At 45.9% G+C, this 19,721-nt stretch overlaps 1 protein-coding gene and 1 long non-coding RNA gene across 3 annotated transcripts; one reads left to right on the top strand and one right to left on the bottom strand.

The window, feature by feature from the left end:
* The first annotated feature begins 1,889 nt into the window (after positions 1-1,889).
* On the top strand, positions 1,890-6,209 carry LOC122456590. The gene is made up of 2 exons (XR_006275540.1): positions 1,890-2,362; positions 3,192-6,209. It is a non-coding gene; the product is annotated as an uncharacterized LOC122456590 (long non-coding RNA).
* On the bottom strand, positions 5,892-17,145 carry LOC119842621 (sterile alpha motif domain-containing protein 9-like). 2 transcript variants are annotated; one of them, XM_043496481.1, is made up of 5 exons: positions 17,002-17,145; positions 13,875-13,927; positions 13,721-13,771; positions 8,487-13,322; positions 5,892-8,420 (listed from the first exon to the last, which is right to left on the bottom strand). In XM_043496481.1, the coding sequence occupies exons 2-4, from the start codon at positions 13,903-13,905 to the stop codon at positions 8,527-8,529; spliced, it is 4,878 nt and encodes a 1,625-aa protein (XP_043352416.1). In that variant the 5' UTR covers positions 13,906-13,927; positions 17,002-17,145; the 3' UTR covers positions 5,892-8,420; positions 8,487-8,526. The 2 variants fall into 2 exon arrangements, with proteins under 2 accessions (XP_043352416.1, XP_043352418.1); XM_043496483.1 differs by lacking the exon at positions 13,875-13,927 and having other exon boundaries at positions 13,721-13,767.
* Positions 17,146-19,721: the final 2,576 nt, after the last annotated feature.

Genomic DNA, 19,721 nt, shown 5'->3' with positions numbered 1-19,721 from the left:
GAGGCCCCCCTCTATCCCCTGCACATGGGGCTGGCCCAAGATCCCTGCCACCCGCCCATGCAGAGCCCTGTGCCCTGCTAGGGGTTGCAACCCACTTTTTTTGAAAAAATGCGCTTTTGTCTACTTTACTCTTGCCAACTGATGATCAGATGGGTGGCAAGAACAAATGCCCATGTTTGCCAAAAAAAAAAAAAAAAAAAAAAGTCAGGATAGCCAGACAGGGCTTATAAAAAGGGACTGTCCCAGCCAAAACAGGATGTAGGGTCACCCTACCAACCTTCTCTTCCAAAAAAACAACCCCACGCTCCAGATGTTTTATAGGAAATGTTCTCCAATACAAGGAACTGTTTGGACACTACAGGGATGGGCTGAAAAACCTTGGACTCTGCATAAATCAGGAATTGCAGGGAGATGTGCAGCCAGACCCTTAGTAAGAGGTTCTTCAGGAGCCCAAAGAGGGCCTGTGACCTGACACAACCCACAGAGCACCAAGGACGACTCCTTGCAGCAAAAGGAACAGGTGTTGGGGCAGAGTGTGGGTGTGTGTGAGAGAGAGACCCATGCCATGCACACTCGCATGCTCATGGCTCCGTGAAAGAACTGCCCCAGTTTAGCTGTGGAACAAGAGTGGATTCCTCGCCCGCCCACCCACCCAGTCTCAGATGGCAGCAAGTGGTATTGGGATGGGCCATGAGGGCGAGGAAGTGGCTTATATGAAGCAAAAACGTACAGGTAATCTCTGGGCGTGGTTTAGAGGTGGACCAGCTGAATGTCATGCAGCCAGCTCAAGTGGCATGTTGGCGGGGTGGAGGGTGTCCTGGGAGACCTATGGGGAAGAGGGCCTGATGATGCATTCTGGAGGGCGAGGGGTGCGGGCTGGGCAGGGGCCCTCCTGTAGGACCGCTACAGGAAGCAGGAGGCATTGATGCCCTCACTACTGAAACATTAGCTAGGGTGTGGCTGTGCAGCTGGCAGCAAAATGCCCAAGCAGGAGGGAGAGGTTTGCTGTTAGTTATTTCTTAAATTACCTCTCCCCAGCTGCCGGCCGTGTGGTGGTGTCGGATCACATGTAGGGAGGCAGACACAATAATAAGGTCACAGAATGCTATCTAGAAACAGATCTTTGCCTGAACCCATCTGTCTCTGTAGTTCCAGGGAGGACAGTATATCAGCTGCCCTGTTTAGTCATATTACAGTAGTACTAGTAGCATCATCCAGGTTGCAGGGGTGCATGCTGTACAGACCTATGATACAGGTGCTGTCACCAATTTGTCAGAACAGGCTTTTGCTGTGAGGTGTGTCTGGGCCCTGGCCCAGTTCTAGGGAGCTGCTTTAAGAGCCATAGTTCAAGGTTCTTTTGTTAAACCCCCATTAATGTTCCAATGTCACCAGCAGGGGGCAGCAGTGTTCTAATTGAGGGGTTTTCGAACTGTGGGTTGGGACCCCAACGTAGGTGAGCAGCCAGGCCTTGGTAAGAGTTGTGGGGGGGCAGCTGTGGGGAGCAGCAGACCCTCCACTTGCCCAGGATGGGTGGGATCAAGAGTTGCCCCTAACCCGTACCCCCCCCCAGGGCAGGTGGAGGGCCCACAGCTGCCCCCCCCCAGCTGGAGCCTGGTCCAGGTGAGAGCTGTGCAGGCAGCTGTGGGGAGCCGCAGCCCCTCTTGCCCGGGGTGGGGCAGGGCAAGGACATGGGCTGTGGGGGGGCTGCTCATGACCCCCACCCATCGAATGCTTGAGCACCCTTTATCGCCACCCACCACTGTGTGCTGGTATAAGAGAGGGGAGCCACTTACACCCCGCCTCAATTCCTTTCTACTGGACAGACTCCGATAGAGCCCTCAACTCATCTACCCTTCTGGCTGAGGTAATTGCCATAGATTCATAGATACTAAGGTCAGAAGGGACTATTCTGATCATCTAGTCCCGACCTCCTACACAGCGCAGGCCACAGAATCTCACCCACCCACTCCTACAGAAATGCTGCCAGCTGCGCCCTTATAGAGCTAATAGCCAAACTCTGTTTTAAAAGACAATCCAGCTAAAGGTCCTCAAGAGACACCTTTCCTGCAAGACCAAATGGAGAAGTGCTTCCACTTAGCCAGGTAAGTGTTTCTAGTTGTGTGTGTTCTGCTATTTAGAAGCATTTTCTGAACATCCTTCAAGCGGGACCTTTCAAAGGGTCTCAGCCATGAAGTATTCACTCCATCAGATGGACAGCTCAGAGACTAGGATGGAGCAAGCACCTGTAGTCCTGGAAAATTACATCTGGATCCAACTGGAGACACAGAGGAGGCTCGACCAACAAGAATAGTAGGGTCGAGTACCAGTGTTGACGAGGCCATGTCAGTGCTAGGAGGATGAGGTGAGCATGGTCTTGTTTCACTTTGAAGATGACTCTGGGAAGTAAAGGAATCGGCAAGAAAGCATACAGGAAGGATTTCTTCCAGGATAAGAGACAAGCATCTGTCAGCGAGCCTGGGCTGAGCCCTTCCTGTGAACAGAACTGATGACGTTTCCCCCAGAGACGAAAGATGGACCTGACCATATCTGGACCACTTGTGGTGATCGGAGAAGGATCTGTGCAGCTGATCCACTAATGTGTTCTGTTTCCCCAGAGGGCAAGCAGTTCTGATATGAACTGAGCTGGTTATACAGAAGTCCCAGAGGTGAATTGCCTCCTGGCACAGTGGGTTTGACTGTGCTTCTCCTTGCCTGTTTATATAAAACAGGGTTGCCTAATTGTCTGTCAGAATTAATAGATTTTTTTTCCCACCGAGTGAGGGAGGAAGACCAAGCAAGCTAGATGTATTGCTCTTAACTCCTTGACATTTATGAGAGTCTCTAGATCTTGAGACGACCAAAGATCTTGAGTCTACAGGGACCTCCTATGAGCTCCCCAACCCAGAGAAGATTCTTATGCGACTAGAGGGAGGGTTGGAAGCGGGGGGAGAAAGGGAAAGTGTAGTCTGGCATACTGATCAACATAGGTACATGCTGCCCTATGACCCAGAAGACTGAGGCAGCTGCATACTGTTGTGAGAGGATATGCTCTCAGTTGCAGCACTAGGTCCCATAAAGTTTCAAACCTGGCTTGTGGAAGAAAGGCATTGGCCTTCATGGACTCTAAAGTCTGCCCCGATGAATTCTATTGTCTTTACCCGTTTCAGGATTGATTTGTCTCAATTTACTAGGATACCCAGTGCACTGAATGTGGACAGGTTACTGGATACGCTGGATAGGATTTGAGCCTTAGACCAACCTCTGACTAAGCAGTCATCTAGGTATGGGAATGTGTGGACACCTAATTTTCATAAGTGAGCTGCCACAACTGCCCTGCACCTTGTGAACACTCGAGGAGCAGCTAACAGACCAAAGAGAAGCACGGTAAAGTGATAATGGCAACCATTCACCGCAAATCTGAGAAACTTTGCACAGTCGTGGCATATTGCAACATGCAGTTAAGCATCCTTTAAACTGAGGGCAGAGGACCAGTCTTTTAAATGTAAATTAGGCATGAGATTGTTTTGGGGATCAGGAAGTAGCAGGAAAAGAAGCCATTTTCCCTGGGATATAACGGGACTTCCTCTATGGCCTGAATACATGTTGAAGGGCAATCTCATGAGAATGGTCCCTGAAGAGGGATGGAGAAAGGGCTTGGGGTGGGGTAGAAATGAACTGGATGGCATACGTCAGTTTCATCATGCTTAAGATTCACTGGTCTGATGCTATGTGGGCCCAAGCATTTAGACAGTGGGATAAGAAATTGATAAACAACGGGGAACAAATGGAGCCACAGTGACTAGTACGCTGTTCTTAACAAACCCATCAAAATGCCTGTTTGGACAAGGCGGCTGGATGGGATGAGCTCACTGATGCTGAAGAGGAGGGTGGTGGACGGCACCTCCTATAATCTCTGCCCTTTTTCCTGAGTGGATCTTGGGATCGAGGCGCATACTCGTATTTGTATGGCTGCTGTGGATGATACTGTTTTTTTTATGCTAGGGTATAGATCTGAAGGGATTTGAGTGTTGCCTAGAATCCTTAAGGCTATGAAGCCTGTCGTCCATTTTATCTGAAAACAGTGAGGGACCTTCAAAAAGAAGGTCCTGGATAGTCTGTTAGACCTCTAGAGGTAGACCAGACGACTGCAGCCACGAACCCCTTATAGTAATAGCTTTTGCCATGGTTTGAGCAACCAAGTCTGCACTATCCAAACCCCCCCTGGAGGGAAGTCCTCTTACCTTCATCCACCATTACTGCAAATTCTTGTCTACAGTCCTCTGGTAGATTGTTTTTAAATTTTATAATGTTCTCCTAGAGGGTGAAGTCATATCGACTCACAAGGGTGTGTTGGTTGCAGTCCTGATTTGCAGGCTTCCTGAAGAAGAAAGCTTGCAACCAAACAGATCCAGCCTCTTTGAGTCTTTGCTTTTCAGCATGGAAGTTTATTGCCTCTGTCTTTCCTGATCATTGGCAGCTGCCATCAGAAGAGAGCCAGGGGGCAGGGCAGGGTGGAGTAAGAATAAAAATGTTCAAATGCCCTTGAGAAGATGAAGTACCTCCTTTCAGCTCATTTTGCTTTGGGGGGAAGGGAGAAGGGTGTCGGTCAAAAAGCCTTGACTGGTTTCATGATGGCTTCATTAATTGGTAGAGCAACACTGACTGGGGTTGCCGATACTAGGATGTCCACCAACTTGTGAGAGCTTTCACGCACCTCTTCTGCCTGAATGTCAAGTCTAGAGCCACTCTTTTAAAAAGATCTCGATGAGCAGTGTGGGCCTCTGGTGGTGATGAGACACATGGACGACTCAACAGCCTCAGCTGGTGATGAGGATGCAACATGCATCTGAGGTGTTGGTTGGTCTGTGGCTTGTGGCAGGGAAGGTGCCTGAGTGGCTTCTGGCTGCTTGGTACTAGTCGTGATACTGGGTACCAGGGAATGATGCTTTTTGGTAACAATGCCTGTGGTGAACTCTTAGTGAGCGAGATGGTTGAGGGGAGCTCCTAGCTGGAGGGGAACACCCCATGGCATCCAGACTGGCTACTGATATGGGCCAGGGACCAATCCTTGGCCAGCTTGTTGATCCTTAGACGAGGCCCAATGCTGGGGATACTGTATGACTCATGGTCCAGTGACTTATGTTCCCTATCCTGGGTGGGAGACAGAGCATCACACCTCTGAGTCTGAGGAAGGAGAGTCAGATGCTTCTGCCATTGGAGGGGCAGATCCAGCTGGGACCAGGGAGAGGTAACCTGAGCCTGGAGATGGCAGTACCAGGGAAATCATGGGAGGCTTTCCTCTTGTCAACATGGGCTTTTGGAAAGGCATGGGTTGTGGCACTGTAGGACCTCGATATGGTGAGGTATGAGCAATGGACATCAGTACCAGCTGCACACCTTCCACTGTCAGCAATATTAGTACCAAGGGACTAAATAAGACTCAAGCAGCTGTATACACCTCCAGGAGGGTTGGGATCAGCACTGTCTGCTGGCCAAGTGTCATTCAGTGCACAGCCTTGTCAGACCTGGTACCGGCTCTGGAGGCTGTTATCCCCTCCTGGGAGATGGCGAGCGTTCTGGAAGGGATGTCTCTCTTGTCCAAATGCTTTAAGTCTCTGCCTTTGTCTGGCTTTGGTACCAATGCAGTCAAGAGCATAGGTGCTGACTCCATAGGTGCTCCGGGGCTGGAGCACCCACGGGGAAAAATTAGTGGGTATTCTACACCCACTGGCAGCCAAGCTCCCCTCCCTCGAGCGCGCCAAGTCCCTGTTCCTCCACCTACCTCCCAGCACTTCCCCCTGGCCGCCACCAAACAGCGTGTGATATTTTAGTCTTCCATGGATGTTTCAGTGAGGTAGTAACAATGCAATAATTGTGAAAGAAGCAAAATGCAAACTTCAAGAATTCTTTATAGAAGTCACTGTATTGTAGTAAGTGCAATAAAAACAGACAATGAATCAGTACAATTAAGATACTTGTGCTGAGTTTGTCTTTTCAAAATTAATAAGTTAAAATACAAAAGCTATATGTTCAAACAAATTACATTAGGAAATCAGTATACATGTAAATCCTAAAACTAAGTAACAGGAGGATGTAACAATAAGCAGTACAGTTTCTTAAAGAATTTAGCCTTCCACAGTGTTAGAACTTCTTGAGTTTTTTTTATCACAGACAAACTTCGTAAAATTGTAATGATGCTTCTCTTTTTTTAAAAAAAATCTTCAAATACTATATTTTTCCTCTCCAGGATCAACAGATGTTTTGTTGCTTTATTGAATTTGGTTATTTAATACAGATAACTTTCACAGCTAGTGTGCCTGGTACTATACAACGGATGAAGTATGCTAAATTGTTATGGTACTATAGTAATATACATAACTGGTATGGTAGAGAGAGTTTATTAATAGCTATCAATTGTTCTCCATGTCCAATTGAGGTAGAACAAGAAGCAACGGGCTTAATCTGCAGCAATGGAAATTTAGGTTAGATAGTAAGAAAACGTTTCCAACTATAAGGGTAGTTAAGCTCTGGAATAGGCTTCCAAGGGAGACTGTGGAATCTCCATTATTGGAGGTTTTTAAGAACAAGTTGGACAAACACCTGCCAGGGATGGTCTAGGTTTACTTGGTCCTTCCTCAGCATGGGTGGCTGGAGTAGATGACCTCTCAAGGTCCCTTCCAGCTCTACATTTTTATGATTCCATGACTTAGCTGTGGACCAATGTGCAAAAACCAGTAAGTATCACAATAAAACTTAAAACTAAATCCAAAATTATAAAATGTTAAAATACTTATAAATACAGATTAAAAAAGACATACACCATTAATCTGTATATGATCACCATACCGCTAGCTTTTTCCTTATACTATAAATGGCATGATACTATCTATATATAGTAATATACATAAATATACATAAGTATTTGATATGGGTCACCTTAAAATACAATCTTCCCTCTTACTTTCACTGAAAAGATCAAAACCAAATTATAGATTGCAATTAATTACAGCCAAGATAGTATCTGCCAATAATTCATTTACTAAGTCAAAAAAGGAAAATAAATTACCTGTATTAACTACTGTGGAATCTGCTGTCCATATACTGCAGTAAAGACTAGTATTGATGTCACTTAAGTTGGTACACATTCAGTCTAGTGGTGAATTTGACTCCATATTGATAAACAATTACTTTCTTTTGGGCTTTCAAACACCACAAAAAAACCCAACAACAAAACTTGACTATACATGACCATTACAGTTCCCAGTATATTCTGCATGGGAGTTAGAGGGGGTTACAACAGAGTTGTTAGACCTACTTAAATTCCAGTTCCATTCAGTCCGCCTCCTGAAATTCCACTAGATGTTAATATCAGATACAGGATTCTTCTTTACTTTCTCTTTTATCTGTTGTTGAACATTGCTGCTGTTAAACTCTTAAATATAACAGCATTATTTTACTAGTGGGTGAAAGGAACTAATACAGATGTAAGGCAATCTAAAAAGCATATTAATAGGTTCCATTTATTCCAGCCAGCTGCCTACACATAGTTGAAAGCAAGGAACTGCAATAATAATCTGCTGCTCTCTCAACTGATGAAGCAAACTAATTTTAAAAGCAAAGGGGGATGGGGCATATGAGGAGGCTGAGGGAACTGGGCTTGTTTAGTCTGCAGAAGAGAAGAGTGAGGGGGGGATTTGATAGCAGCCTTCAACTACCTGAAGGGGGGATAGGCTGTTCTCAGTGATGGCAGATGACAGAACAAGTTGCAGTGGGAGAGGTCTAGGTTGGATATTAGGAAAAACTATTTCACTAGGAGGGTTGTGGAGCACTGGAATGGGTTACCTAGGGAGGTGGTGGAATCGCCATCCTTAGAGGCTTTTAAGGCCCGGCTTGACAAAGCCTTGACTGGGATGATTTAGTTGGTATTGGTCTTGCTTTGAGCAGGGGGTTGGACTAGCTGACATCCTGAGGTCTCTTCCAACCCTAATCTTCTATGAGTCTATGACCAAAAATAGTTCAGTCACCATGATTACAGATTTTAAAGGGTTTCCTAGCATTCAAGATCTTCGAGAAGCTCCATTACTACTCTTCTTCTTATAAGTGCTGGGTCATATTTCGTTTCTAAGTTTGTGTTATTGATATGAAAACTTACATATTTCAGTTTTATACAAATAAAGCCTCTCTATGTTGAATATCCAGTTTTCTTTGTCCTTTCCAAGAGACAATAACTTAAAAATTTCCTAAGGGGGAATTGAATGATGACAGCTACATTGAAACAAAGTATTCAGATACAAAACAATGACTTGAAAATTGCATATGGCAGTTGATACTAATGACGCTGTCAGAGTTTTGGTTGTACTTGCTCTAAGAGAAAGGTTTAGTTCTCATTTTGGACAGTAGACTTCTTTCTTCTGTATGTTCTTTTCAGAACATAACAGGAAAAAAACGTTTATCTTGCAATGTTTTGAGTCCAGTGGGAATTTCAACTTAATGCACTAAATACCTTATTTTTTGGAGCAGATTGTTTTATCTTTTCACCTGAATGTCATAGGCAACAAGCCCACTAAATGAAAATCCTAAATAAAATGTCACATTTTCATTTCCTGGAGGCACTGAATCAAAATGTAAAGGCAAAATATGAATCTGCCCAACATGACCCCGTGCACATACTTTCCCCTTTTCTGTCCAGCCATTCACTCTCTTTAAGACGCTATGAACTTTGCCTATTTTCCATACATCTCCATGTAGCCACTTCATTCGTCGTTCATTTAGGGAGCCATCAATTAATTTATCAATCCTAGTCTTGTGTACAAACTTTCGTAGACCATTGCCTTTTCCCAGGAAAAAATGTGTGTAGATTCTCTTTTTTCTTGGAGCAACGTTTTTCATCTTGATGTCATACAAGCGCTTCATGGACTGAAGAGCGGCTATGAGAATATCATTTTTATCTGGATTAGATTCTCTGTCTAATGCATCATCTGGCCAGTATAGTAAGGTGAGCAAAAAATGGGCACTTGCTGGAAATGCTGTTCTTCTCTGTTTAAAGAATCTATTGCTGAGTTCTCTAAGTGTTTGAAAAGGAAGAAGTTTGGAAGATCCAGGAGATAAACATGCTAGTGTGATGTGACACAAAATATAATTGATGAGATCAATATCCTCCAAGCTTCCTTTCTGTGGGTCTTCTGCATATAAGCTAATTATTTTTTCTAGCTTCTTAACTGACCTCTCATCCTTTGAATCTGAAAACAATGAAAGAATGATAGTGACACTGCCACCACCATACTTATAAATGTTCATACGTCTGACGAGTTGGATTTCAGGTCCTGCTTGGTTTTCTCCCATAGGATACTCTGTGGTAAAGAACTTAGCATACACCTCAGACTGTCTTTTCAACCACTTTCTGGGATTGTAAACTTGTTCTTCCTCTGCCTCATTTTCTTTGTTCTGGTTTTTATCTGTTTGGAAGTAACTTAGATCTTCTGAAATCCATTCCAGAGCATTATAAATATTCTGGCGTAAGCCTTTTAAACGACTGTGAAGCTTTCCCCAGGGTTTTTTAATTTCCTCAGGAATGTAGTCTGTTAGCAAATAACGCACAAGCTCAGAATGTTCCCCTTGTGTGTTTCTGGGAAATACCTCAAGTGTAGACAGGAATTTTAGTAGACGACATCCCACTTCAACCTCTCCAAAATATCCAGCGTTGTTCATGCTGTCGATCTCTGACTTTGCAGCCTGTTGTGCAGCCCTGAAGCATTTCATAGCTTTAAGGGCAATTTCTATCATCTCAATGACTCCATCAGGTATGGCCCCATCTGTCTCTTTGTCCACAGTAGAACTAAACCATTTCCTGTACACTTGACCTTCTGTATCCAAAATAAAAGAATCATTTGGCAAATGAGATTTGGCTACCCGTGCCCAATATTCTGCATCCTCAAATTTTTCATGATTATAATGCAGTCGAGCAAGCTGCTGCGCAAAGTAGGCATCCTTTCCCAGGCATTCGTATGCAGTTTTTAAAACCTCTATAGCTTTTTCACAGTCTTCAACCTTACAAACATGCTCAATGAATGGAGAGAAGAGGCTGTCAGTATTGTCTCCCCTGCTCTTCTTGTCACGTCGTATGAACAGATCTCTGATGAATTTTATGAACTCTTCCCGTCCAAATCTGTGCTGAAAAAGCATTTTTTCCTGGAGAAGATTCATTGCAATTTGACTTTGAGGCTGACTTCCTGAGAGTTGATGCAGAATTTCCTTAGCAACCAGGTGATGTATTATTTGAACACATGAAATATAGGTGGTATTTGCTCTTAATTCAATGAAAATAAGTCTTGCCTGTTCACTTAAGTTGTTCTTGAAATCATACTCTCTCTTTTCTGTATATGCCCCAAGCCCTAGAAAAGTTTCACAATGTGATAATGAAATGTATGAACCATGTACATAGGAATTGAGCAAAGCAACGTACTTCATCAAACTAGTAACAGGGGAGGAAAGGTCTATGCCTTCCTTCCAGTGCTCTACAAACTCTGTGACATAAGTTTCCTTAAACTCCTTGCTCATCAGGACAAACGTAATTATAAATTCAGGCTTGAAGTCTTTCTGCTCTTCAAGCTTTTCAATTTTGGTTTTAAACAGGTGTTTCTCTTGGTCCGACAGTTTGTGAGTGACGGCAACTGTATCGAGGGGAGAAGCTTTGCAAAGCTTTTCAGGGACATTAGATCGTTTACAGCACATGAGGATGAAACAAGGCTTGGAAAAATGACTTCTTCTAACTGCCATTGCATCCATTAAATCATTCTTTAATTCATCTAGATAATCTTCATCGTAGTCTTCAACAAGGAGGAGGACTGGGAGAGAATTCTTCATGTCATTTTCATCATATTCTCTAAAATTAACTGCATGTTGGGAGACAGTTGCAACTGGATATGAAGATCTGACCACAGCACATCTTAAATCCTTTCTTCTTTTCCATAGTACTTGCCTTGCAATGGTGCTTCCTCCACTTCCAGGTTGATGAAATATTTTTAGTTTAGCCACAGACCACCTGATTCTGTTCTCGTGCAAAATGCCATCTAAGATTTTATGAACATCTCTGCAGGCATCACGTTCAATGACTTCTCCACAGCTCCCTTTATCAGCAAGCCAGAAATTTTTCCAGCTGACTTTTCTACCTTGGTAAAATGTTCGTTCTATCTCTTGTATTTCTTTTGTGCTCAGAAGATCCAGTTTGATATCATCACATTGATTTGTACACAATATTTCAAGGGAAAACATTTTCTCTTCTTCCAGTGTTGGAAGCACACACAGACCTCTTGTGGAAACTGGTAAACGTCTGGGACATATTGTAGATGGCAGCACGTTTTGAATAGTGGCATCTACGTGACTTAGCTTCATGCCCACAATGCTCCTCTGTTCTAGTGTCTCAATGCTACAAGATGCCTGAGCTAGGTTAGCCCACTTCTCATAATTTTCTTTGGACTCTGCAATGCATATGATATAATCCATACCATTCATTTCTGTATAGAATTCCTGGAAGGTGTCTACGATTGGCTTCTCCACAGGTGATGATAGTAGGAAAAGTACCACAAAAGATCCCTTTGGAAGGATTTCATCACAGAGAAATGAAATGACTTTCTTAAGATACTTCCTTTTAGTTCTAATCCAAGTATTTTCATCACAAGGTTTTTCATCGCCAAGGAAGTCACTGCGTCCATTGCAAAATATCCAGCTGGTGTAATCATCTAGGCCCAAATGTTTTTTAAATTCAGTGGTGTTCATCTTGCTTTCATTGGCATAATTTTGCAAGAAATGCAGATTTGTTGCATGCTGCTCTTTGTACTTGGCATGTAAACCTGACACATTGGAATCCTCATCAAAATCAAACACACAGAAAATATTCATGCGCATTAAAAAGTTGACAGACTTAAGATCTTCCTTTCTACATCTGTTTGTGACAAGGATGTAACTCAGGTAGTCATCTATATAGTTCTTGCCATCATTTAATAGGACTAATAACTTACGCCCTAAATCTTGTGAAGTTTCTATCAGGTCTTCATTACTGGAGGATTCAGCCATTTCTCTTCTAATATCCCTCTCTTTTAAACCCTGAATAAAATCCACTAACTGTTCTTCATTCTTTACAGGTTCAGAATTGGCCTTAAGTCTTTGATAGAGAACTGGATTTTTTTCACATATTGTCTTATTGCTGTTTTCATTAAATCTAGGTAAGCGTACTTGAAAAATCTTCCCCTTCACTGTACTGGATGATGGTTCAATGTCAACCTCCACCACAAAGCGTTGGTCTTGAGTGTCCTTCTCAATCACTTCAATAAAAACAGGAGGGCGAATGCATATTCTTGCAACTTCTTGGTCAGATGCATTGAAACATTTTGCAATGTTTTTATCCAATGCATCAACATAGATGTCTTTGTGTCTGACTGGCACACCTATTATCTGCCCATGTTCATAATCCTTGTCACCTTCAAACCTGTCCATGACACCAAAGTGTATCGTTCCATTACTTCGGATATTCATGCAGGCTGAGCCAAATCGAATCACTTCAAAGGCAAACTTTGCTTCAAGCAGTGGTCTGTCTAGTTCTGCAGCAATGGCAAAGGATTTATATTCATGGCAAGGGGTGATCAAATCAATGACTCCTGTTTCAGGAGAGAGGACGGTGTTTTTCACATACTTAAAATTAATATTTTGAGTGCCAAATGGTCGAAATCTGCTCAGAGTTAAAGGTTCAACTCTTTTTTTATGCATTGAATGACTTTTTCCATTTTCTGTCCTGCCAAGAGTAGACACTGATTTTTCTGTGTCTTCCCTGCTAGACTCTTCTAGTGGACCAGAGAGGTCTGTTTCGGAAGCTGCATGCTGGTGAAATGTTACTTGAGAACTTGGTACATTTTTAGGCTGTGTGATTTGGATGGTCTTCAAGCCACACTCTGTCTTTTCAGCTGGTACATTAGCTATTGTAGGCATGTTAGAATTCCTGATTTTCATTTTTTTTCCCTGAGCATTAGTTGTTCTACCAGTGTCGCTCAAGAATTCTGGAGTCTTAAAGCTGGGATTAACTGCTTGCCCTATACCTGCTTTTTTGTTCAAACATTCCAAAAGTTCATTTCTTTCACATATAAGTATGTGGATTTGGCCTTTTTTCATACCAATGCTTTTGAGAAAAGATTCATCTATTTTTCTAAGCACTGGACCCGTTACTTCCTCCTCCCATAGCTTTTTCACATATTCTTCTTTTATTCCAATGGACTCTAGCCAGGCTCTGACATGACACTCATTCCATTCAGCCAAAGGTAACGTTTTGTAGTCTAAGAATAAAATAAGTTTGAATAAAAATAATTAATAAATCAGACAAAACGTGAGGTCACGCTGAGGAATTCAGCATGCTGTGTTCTTGTAGTTATTATCCTCCTTGAGAGAGCATGTGCATGTATGCATGGGTTGGTGCATTGAGTATAAAACTGGGGATCAGGAACTCCTACATTCTGATTCCAACTCTCACTCATTTGCTGTCTAGTCTTGGGCAAGTCACTTAGCCATTGTGGGTCTGAGTTTCCCAATTTGTAAAATGTGAATAATACCTATTTATGCACCTTGCAGGGCTGTTGAGAGGATTCATAGTTGTGTACCATACAGTGGACCATTTACTTGTACTTATATGTTTAAAAATAATTATAGGGAAATATCTTAAAAGCAAGGTACATACCCATTTTCTCTCGAAGTGGGCTTATCCCCCTGCTGATAAATGGAGATCTAAAGTAGAAGAAAATATATATATACAGGTTTCAGAAAATCATTTCCACATAATCCAGATTTACTCTATACTGTAATTTTTTGCACCATTTGTCTTTTTATGTAAATTTCTTCATCTTCAAAATTTTGGATTGCCATCTAGCACTCGACTTTTCATAGTCTGACATAGAAGTGGAGGAAAATAACATAACTCGTTAGTCGTGAACTTGGGAGCTTAAATTCATAACTCTCTAGACATTAAAAATCATGGGCTGAATAGAGACACTGGATTTAATGCTCATTACAACAATCTATAACCCATTAACTCCCCTCCAGCTGTTTCCTCCCTCCCCTTTTCCCCCCCTTTGACTGGAGAGGTCTTAACAGACCATTTCACCTTGAATGATCCCTTGAAATATGAAAAGGAGTACTTGTGGCACCTTAGAGACTAACAAATTTATTAGAGCGAATACAGACTAACACGGCTGCTACTCTGAAACTTGAAATATGAGTTAACTACTTATGCTAAACAATCCGTTTCATCTTGTATTTAGCTGTGACACTCTGGTTAAGTTTCCCAGACATGAAGAGCTCTGTGTAAGCTTGAAAACTTGTCTCTCTCACTAACAGAAGTTGGTCCAATAAAAGATATTACCTCAGCCACCTTGTTTCCCTGAGGGCTTGTCTACACTTACACCACTACAGCCTGCCCCTGTAGCACTTACTGAAGACATTACGTACTTCAATGGGAGAGCTTCTCCTGTCAGCATAGGTACTCCACCCAACTGAGAGATGGTAGCTATGTTGACGGGAGAAGCCCTCCTGCTGAGATTGCGCTGTCTATGCCAGGAGTTAGGTTGGTATAACTGCCTCAGTCAGGGGTTTGGATCCGATGTAGTTTATAGTCTGAACGATATAGCAACATATGTTTGTAGTGCGGATCAGGGTTAAATAACTCCTCTCCCAAGTGCTGCACTCAAACAGCCTGTAGCTTGCAAAATTGGGAAAACACCTTAGATTTCCCCTATTCCACCTCTTTCTTACCAAACATGTTAATCCAGCCAAATTAATATTGATAACCACAGTGAAAATGGGCCCAGCTCTCAAATAGTGCTACATAGACAGGACTTAATCCTTGACTAATCTCCTGTACTACAGAACCTCCTGCTCAACTCACTGCATCTGCATCTCCAAGAGAGAGAGCCAGATACATTTTCTCATTTGCGAGATGCTTGCCTATGGATAGGAAGAAATTATCATTGGGGCTGGTTAGCATCCCATGGTGAGTTTTAGGGCTTGGCTAGATGATGAGTTAGTGTGCAACCAGAGGGGTGTATGCTATAGTGTGGTCCAAGGGGGAGGGTCCCGCTGGAGGTGTGGGCTCTGGGGTGGGGCTGGGGATTCATAGATACTAAGGTCAGAAGGGACCATTATGATCATCTAGTCTGACTTCCTGCACAATGCAGGCCACAGAATCTCACCCACCTCCTCCTGCGAAAAACCTCTCACCTATGTCTAAGCTCTTGAAGTGAGAGGTTTGGGGTGGAGGAGTGTGCTCCAGGCTGGGATCGAGGGGTTTGGAGGGTAGGAGGGGGATAAGGGCTGGGGCCTGGGGTTGGGGGGAGGCTCAGGGGTGCTGGCTCTGGGCGGCGCTTACCTCAAGCTGCTCCTGGAAGCAGCGGCATGTCTCTTCTCTGGCTTCTACACGGGGGGGGGGGGAACCCTGTAGCTCAGTGGTTTGAGTATTGGCCTGCTAAACCCAGGGTTGTGAGTTCAATCCCTGAGGGGGCCATTTAGGGCTATGGATGTTTAATTGGGGATTGGCCCTGCTTTGAGCAGGGGGTTGGACTAGATGATCTCCTGAGGTCCCTTCCGTTCTATGTACAGGTGCGGCCAGGGGGCTCTGCATGCCTCCGTGTCCTCAGGCATCACCCCTGAAGCTCTCATTGGCTGCAGTTCCTGGCCAATGGGAGCTGCAGCTGTGGCGCTTGGGGCGGGGGCAGCATGCAGAGTGGAGCCCCCGGCTGCCCTTATGCATAGGAGCCGGGGGGGGCCATGCCGCTGTTTTCAGGAGCTGTGTAGAGTGCCCCCACCCCCACCATGCTCCATGACTGGAGCATCGGAGTGGGGCAAGCCCCAGACCCTGTTCCCCAGCGGGAGCTCAAGGGCCAGATTAAAATGGCCCATACAGATAAGCCTAAGGTGTCAGAAAAAAATTTCCCCTTCTTTTAGTGACAGTTCAGGTTGCAGAAGCACACAGCCAGCCCACCTAAAACCTTACAATCATAGACATCAGAAGCAAAGAGTCATCTCCATGCCTCATTGCTTTCATACTGCCTACAGCACTGTGATAATGCACTCTGACACCTCCAACAGGGTACTGAAAATCAATTCCTAGGACTGGAAGGGACCATCTGGGTCCTTGAGACCAGTCCCTGGCTAGCACAGGCCACCCCATTATATAATCCTGTTCATAAAAGTATCAAGTTCCATTTTAAACCTATTAAGGTTGTTTGCTCCCGCTATTCTTGTTGGGGAATTCCAGAACCTCACTCCTCTGGTGGTGGTGAGAAACCTAATTTCCAGCCTAAATGTATTCATGGCCAGTTTATAGACACCAGTCCTAGAGTTTAAAGACCCCTTCTCCCTCCCTGGTGTTTTCACAGACAGCAATCCTATCCCCTCAGCCTTCACTTTGCTAGGTTAAATAAGACAATACACACTCCAGCTTCATCCACTTTGCATTGTAACCAAGGAACAAAACAAAACAAAAGCAATGCAACTTGATAGCAATCTCAGCTGTGTTAAACCAGTTTAGCGACCCAGTGATTTGGTGGGTGTGACAGCCAGATGTGCTGCCCTGTAGATACAAGCGCACCCTGAGGTAGCTCTTAAACATTTTGCATATCCTGGGTTTCAGAGGTTTAAGCCTGGGGGCACTCAACTTTCTGGAAGTTGGAAGGGCAGAAGCCTGTGCTGGGCAACCTGACTGCCACTTTAACCTGGGGTTTTGGCAGTTAATTCCACAGGTTTCTTGAGAAAGTCTATGCATAGTTAGCTATCAAATACAGTCCCAGCCCTACTTCCCTGGGTTATATTTTAGACAAGGGGCTGTGCTTTCTGTGTACAAAATGAGTTCACATCCCAGCTTGTTCGTGGTGGCAAATACCCTGTAGTGCAAGGTTTCTACACAGTGTAGTCCAGGTTTCTACACAGCTGAGATCTAGTTCCATAGTGTCAATCCCAGGCTCCTACCTGCTTCAGGGATGTGAATTCAGGTTTAAAGGCAGCAGACTCCTTAGAGTGAATAAAGAGAGAGCCTACAGCAAAAAGGCAAGTTAAACAGGGCCCCTGATTTGAACCAGCCTTGTTTTTGGAGAGATGAGAAACCCTTGGCCCTATAACTTTGATGGAGAGGTGAGTAGAGACCTGGAGAAGGATGCTCCAATTCCTGTGAAGGAGACAGGGGAGAAGGGTCAGCAGGCTATTGGGACGGGTGGGAGAGATCGGTGATAGGGGGCGTTAAAAGGAATGGGGAACAAATGCGCACATTTAAGTAAACAGCAAGCCCCTGGAACAGATGTGAGAAAGCGATGGGTAGCTGCTATCTATGCAATCGCACCCCCCCCCCCGAATTATTTTGCAAAAGCAACTCCAAGGCTGTACAAACACTTAAAAAAATTCTTTTCTTTTTAGCTGAGCGCTTCACAGCCCCTCGGTGGGGGGGCCTGAGGCAGTGAAACCCTTTCCCCTGGCCTAGAGTGGGAACGTTAACTCCACGGGGGGGGCACAGCCCGCGCCCGGCCCTACAATGGGACCTGCCAAGGCAGCCAGCGCACTTGAGGAAACGAAAGTTATTTTTGACAGTCCTGGCTTTAAAACTCGCCACGGGGGGGGGGGGGCGCAAAGCTCGAGCGTGGAAATGGAGGCGTCCGTGGGTGGTTTGCCAGGTGAGGGGATCGGCTCCAGAGACCACCCGAACTGGGGGTCAGGGTCAGCCCAATGGGGGGGGGTTAATGCCCCCAATGTCACCAGCAGCAGCCCACGGGCCCGCGGAGAATCCCAAAACCCGGGGCACGCCCCATATGCCCAGGGCTGGTGCAGAGGCTGGGGGGACCCCCACTCCCGGGCACGGGGGGGCGGTGCTCAGTGCCCGGTTCCGCCATTTTACTGCCAGGGACCAAGCACCGGGGAGCGAGCCGAGCTGCCCCCCCCCCCCCCAATGTGCTGCGTCTCGGCCCCTCTGGCACTCAGGGCCCCGCGCTGGAATTCCCCGGGCTGCACCGAACGGCCCCGCGTGACCCTTCCCGGGGAGCCGCCCAGCAATTGCCCCAAAGCCCCCTCCAGCTCCAGCGCCCGGGGCTGCCTCACCCGTCGCCGAGTCCCCCGCGGGGGGGGGGGGGGGGGGGGGGCGAGCAGCCGCCTGCCCCGAGCGAGGACCCGCGGGCAGGCCGAGGGTTTGCAGCAGATAACGGGGCTGGGCAGCACCCCACGGCGGCGGGCTCGCCCGGCTCTGACGCTCCTGGAAGGGCGGGTGCGGAGCGAGACAAGCGGCTGCCGAGCTGGTGTCCGCGTCACGCCCCTGCCCGCCCCTACGCGGGTAAAAAAAAATATATATCGATATATCTCGGCGCTAAAGAGGCAACCCCCCCCCCCCCGGGCTTTCACTTGCGTTTCCCAGCCGCTGCTCAGCGCCCAGCTTGCGCCTGTTCCCGAGCCTGACCACCCCTAAGGTCGGCACCCTGCACCGACCCTGGCCCCTGCGTTGGGCCCAGAGCCCTGAGCGCACCCCGCCGCCTGCCTGCTCCTAAAGCTGCTGCTGGTTTGCATCCTTCTCTGCCCTGCCTCTCCTGCTGGCTCGGAGAAATGCACCCTCCGTTTGCTGGGTGACACTGACTGTATTAGGGGAAGCGCCTGCACTGACAGGAGTGGGTTTAAAGAGCCCCCCCAGTAACGTCTGTGGGCTGATCTAGCAGGTCTTCTTACCCCTACCAACGTCTTAACGCTGCAGATGCCTGCTTTTCTTGCACAGCTCCCCCCCCAGGGGACACATTACTGTAGGACATAGCGAAAAACCATTCCCTGGTGGTTGGTGGCGTTCATAGAGCAGCTGTAGACTGGGTGCCACTCCTGAGCCCGAGAAATGACCAGAGTGGTGGGCATCGCCTTGTAACATGGGTTTGGGCTGATGAGCAGTGGCTGCAGCACTTTTAGTTGGGAAAGGCCACGTGCCTGGCTCGGGTGCTGAGCTCACTCCAGGCCTTCAGTGCAGGGAAGCCAGAATGAAAGATGCACTGATAGTCGAGACAGGAGTTGGGACTCAGAGGCTTGCAATGCCCAATTGCTACTGGTCAGTAGGCAATCATTTTGGAGTTTGAAAAGCCACAGTGGGGACCACTGTCGTGCAAGTGTGCAGGGCCATGCATCACCTTCTGCTATGCAGATCTGTGACACTCAGTGAAATGCAGGACATAATGGATGGATTCACAGCAATGGGGTTCCTGACCTGAGCTGGGGCCATAGCTGGCACACGTATCCCAATTTTGAAACCAGCCCATCTTACCACAGTGGATCCACAGGAAGGGCTGCTTTTCTATGGTTATGCAAGCATTGGTGGATCATTAGAGATGCTTCACCAACATCTGTGTTGGCTGGTCACAGACATTGCACAAGGCTCATATCTTTAAGAACACAAGGGCTGTTCAGAAAGCTGCAAACAGAGACTTTCTTTCCTGACCAGTGGATTACCAAGGGCAGTGTTGAAATGGCAACAGTAATCCCGGGGGACCCAGCCTACCTCCTGCTCCCCTCCCTCATCAAACTCCATACCAGCCACCTCGACAGCACCAAGGAAAGTCAGTCAGCAGGTGCAGAAGGACAGCTGAACGTGGTTTTGGTAAACTGAAGGGACACTGTCATTCCAATCCAGTCCTGTTAGTAAGGAACACCAAAGATATCCCAATGGTTATAGCTGC

Source organism: Dermochelys coriacea, chromosome 14, assembly GCF_009764565.3.
Source record: "Dermochelys coriacea isolate rDerCor1 chromosome 14, rDerCor1.pri.v4, whole genome shotgun sequence".
Taxonomy (NCBI): domain Eukaryota; kingdom Metazoa; phylum Chordata; order Testudines; family Dermochelyidae; genus Dermochelys; species Dermochelys coriacea.
Note: the sequence above shows the minus strand (reverse complement) of the source record. Positions and strands in the feature narration are given on the sequence as shown.

Bases quoted from the DNA above. Each gene is read 5' to 3' on its own strand.
- LOC119842621 (XM_043496481.1), bottom strand. From the start codon at position 13,905: ATGGCAATCCAAAATTTTGAAGATGAAGAAA. The intron at 13,772-13,874 runs TTTACATAAAAA...TTTTCTTCTACT, and splicing joins AAATTTTGAAGATGAAGAAA to TTAGATCTCCATTTATCAGC. The intron at 13,323-13,720 runs GTATGTACCTTG...TTTTATTCTTAG, and splicing joins CCCACTTCGAGAGAAAATGG to ACTACAAAACGTTACCTTTG.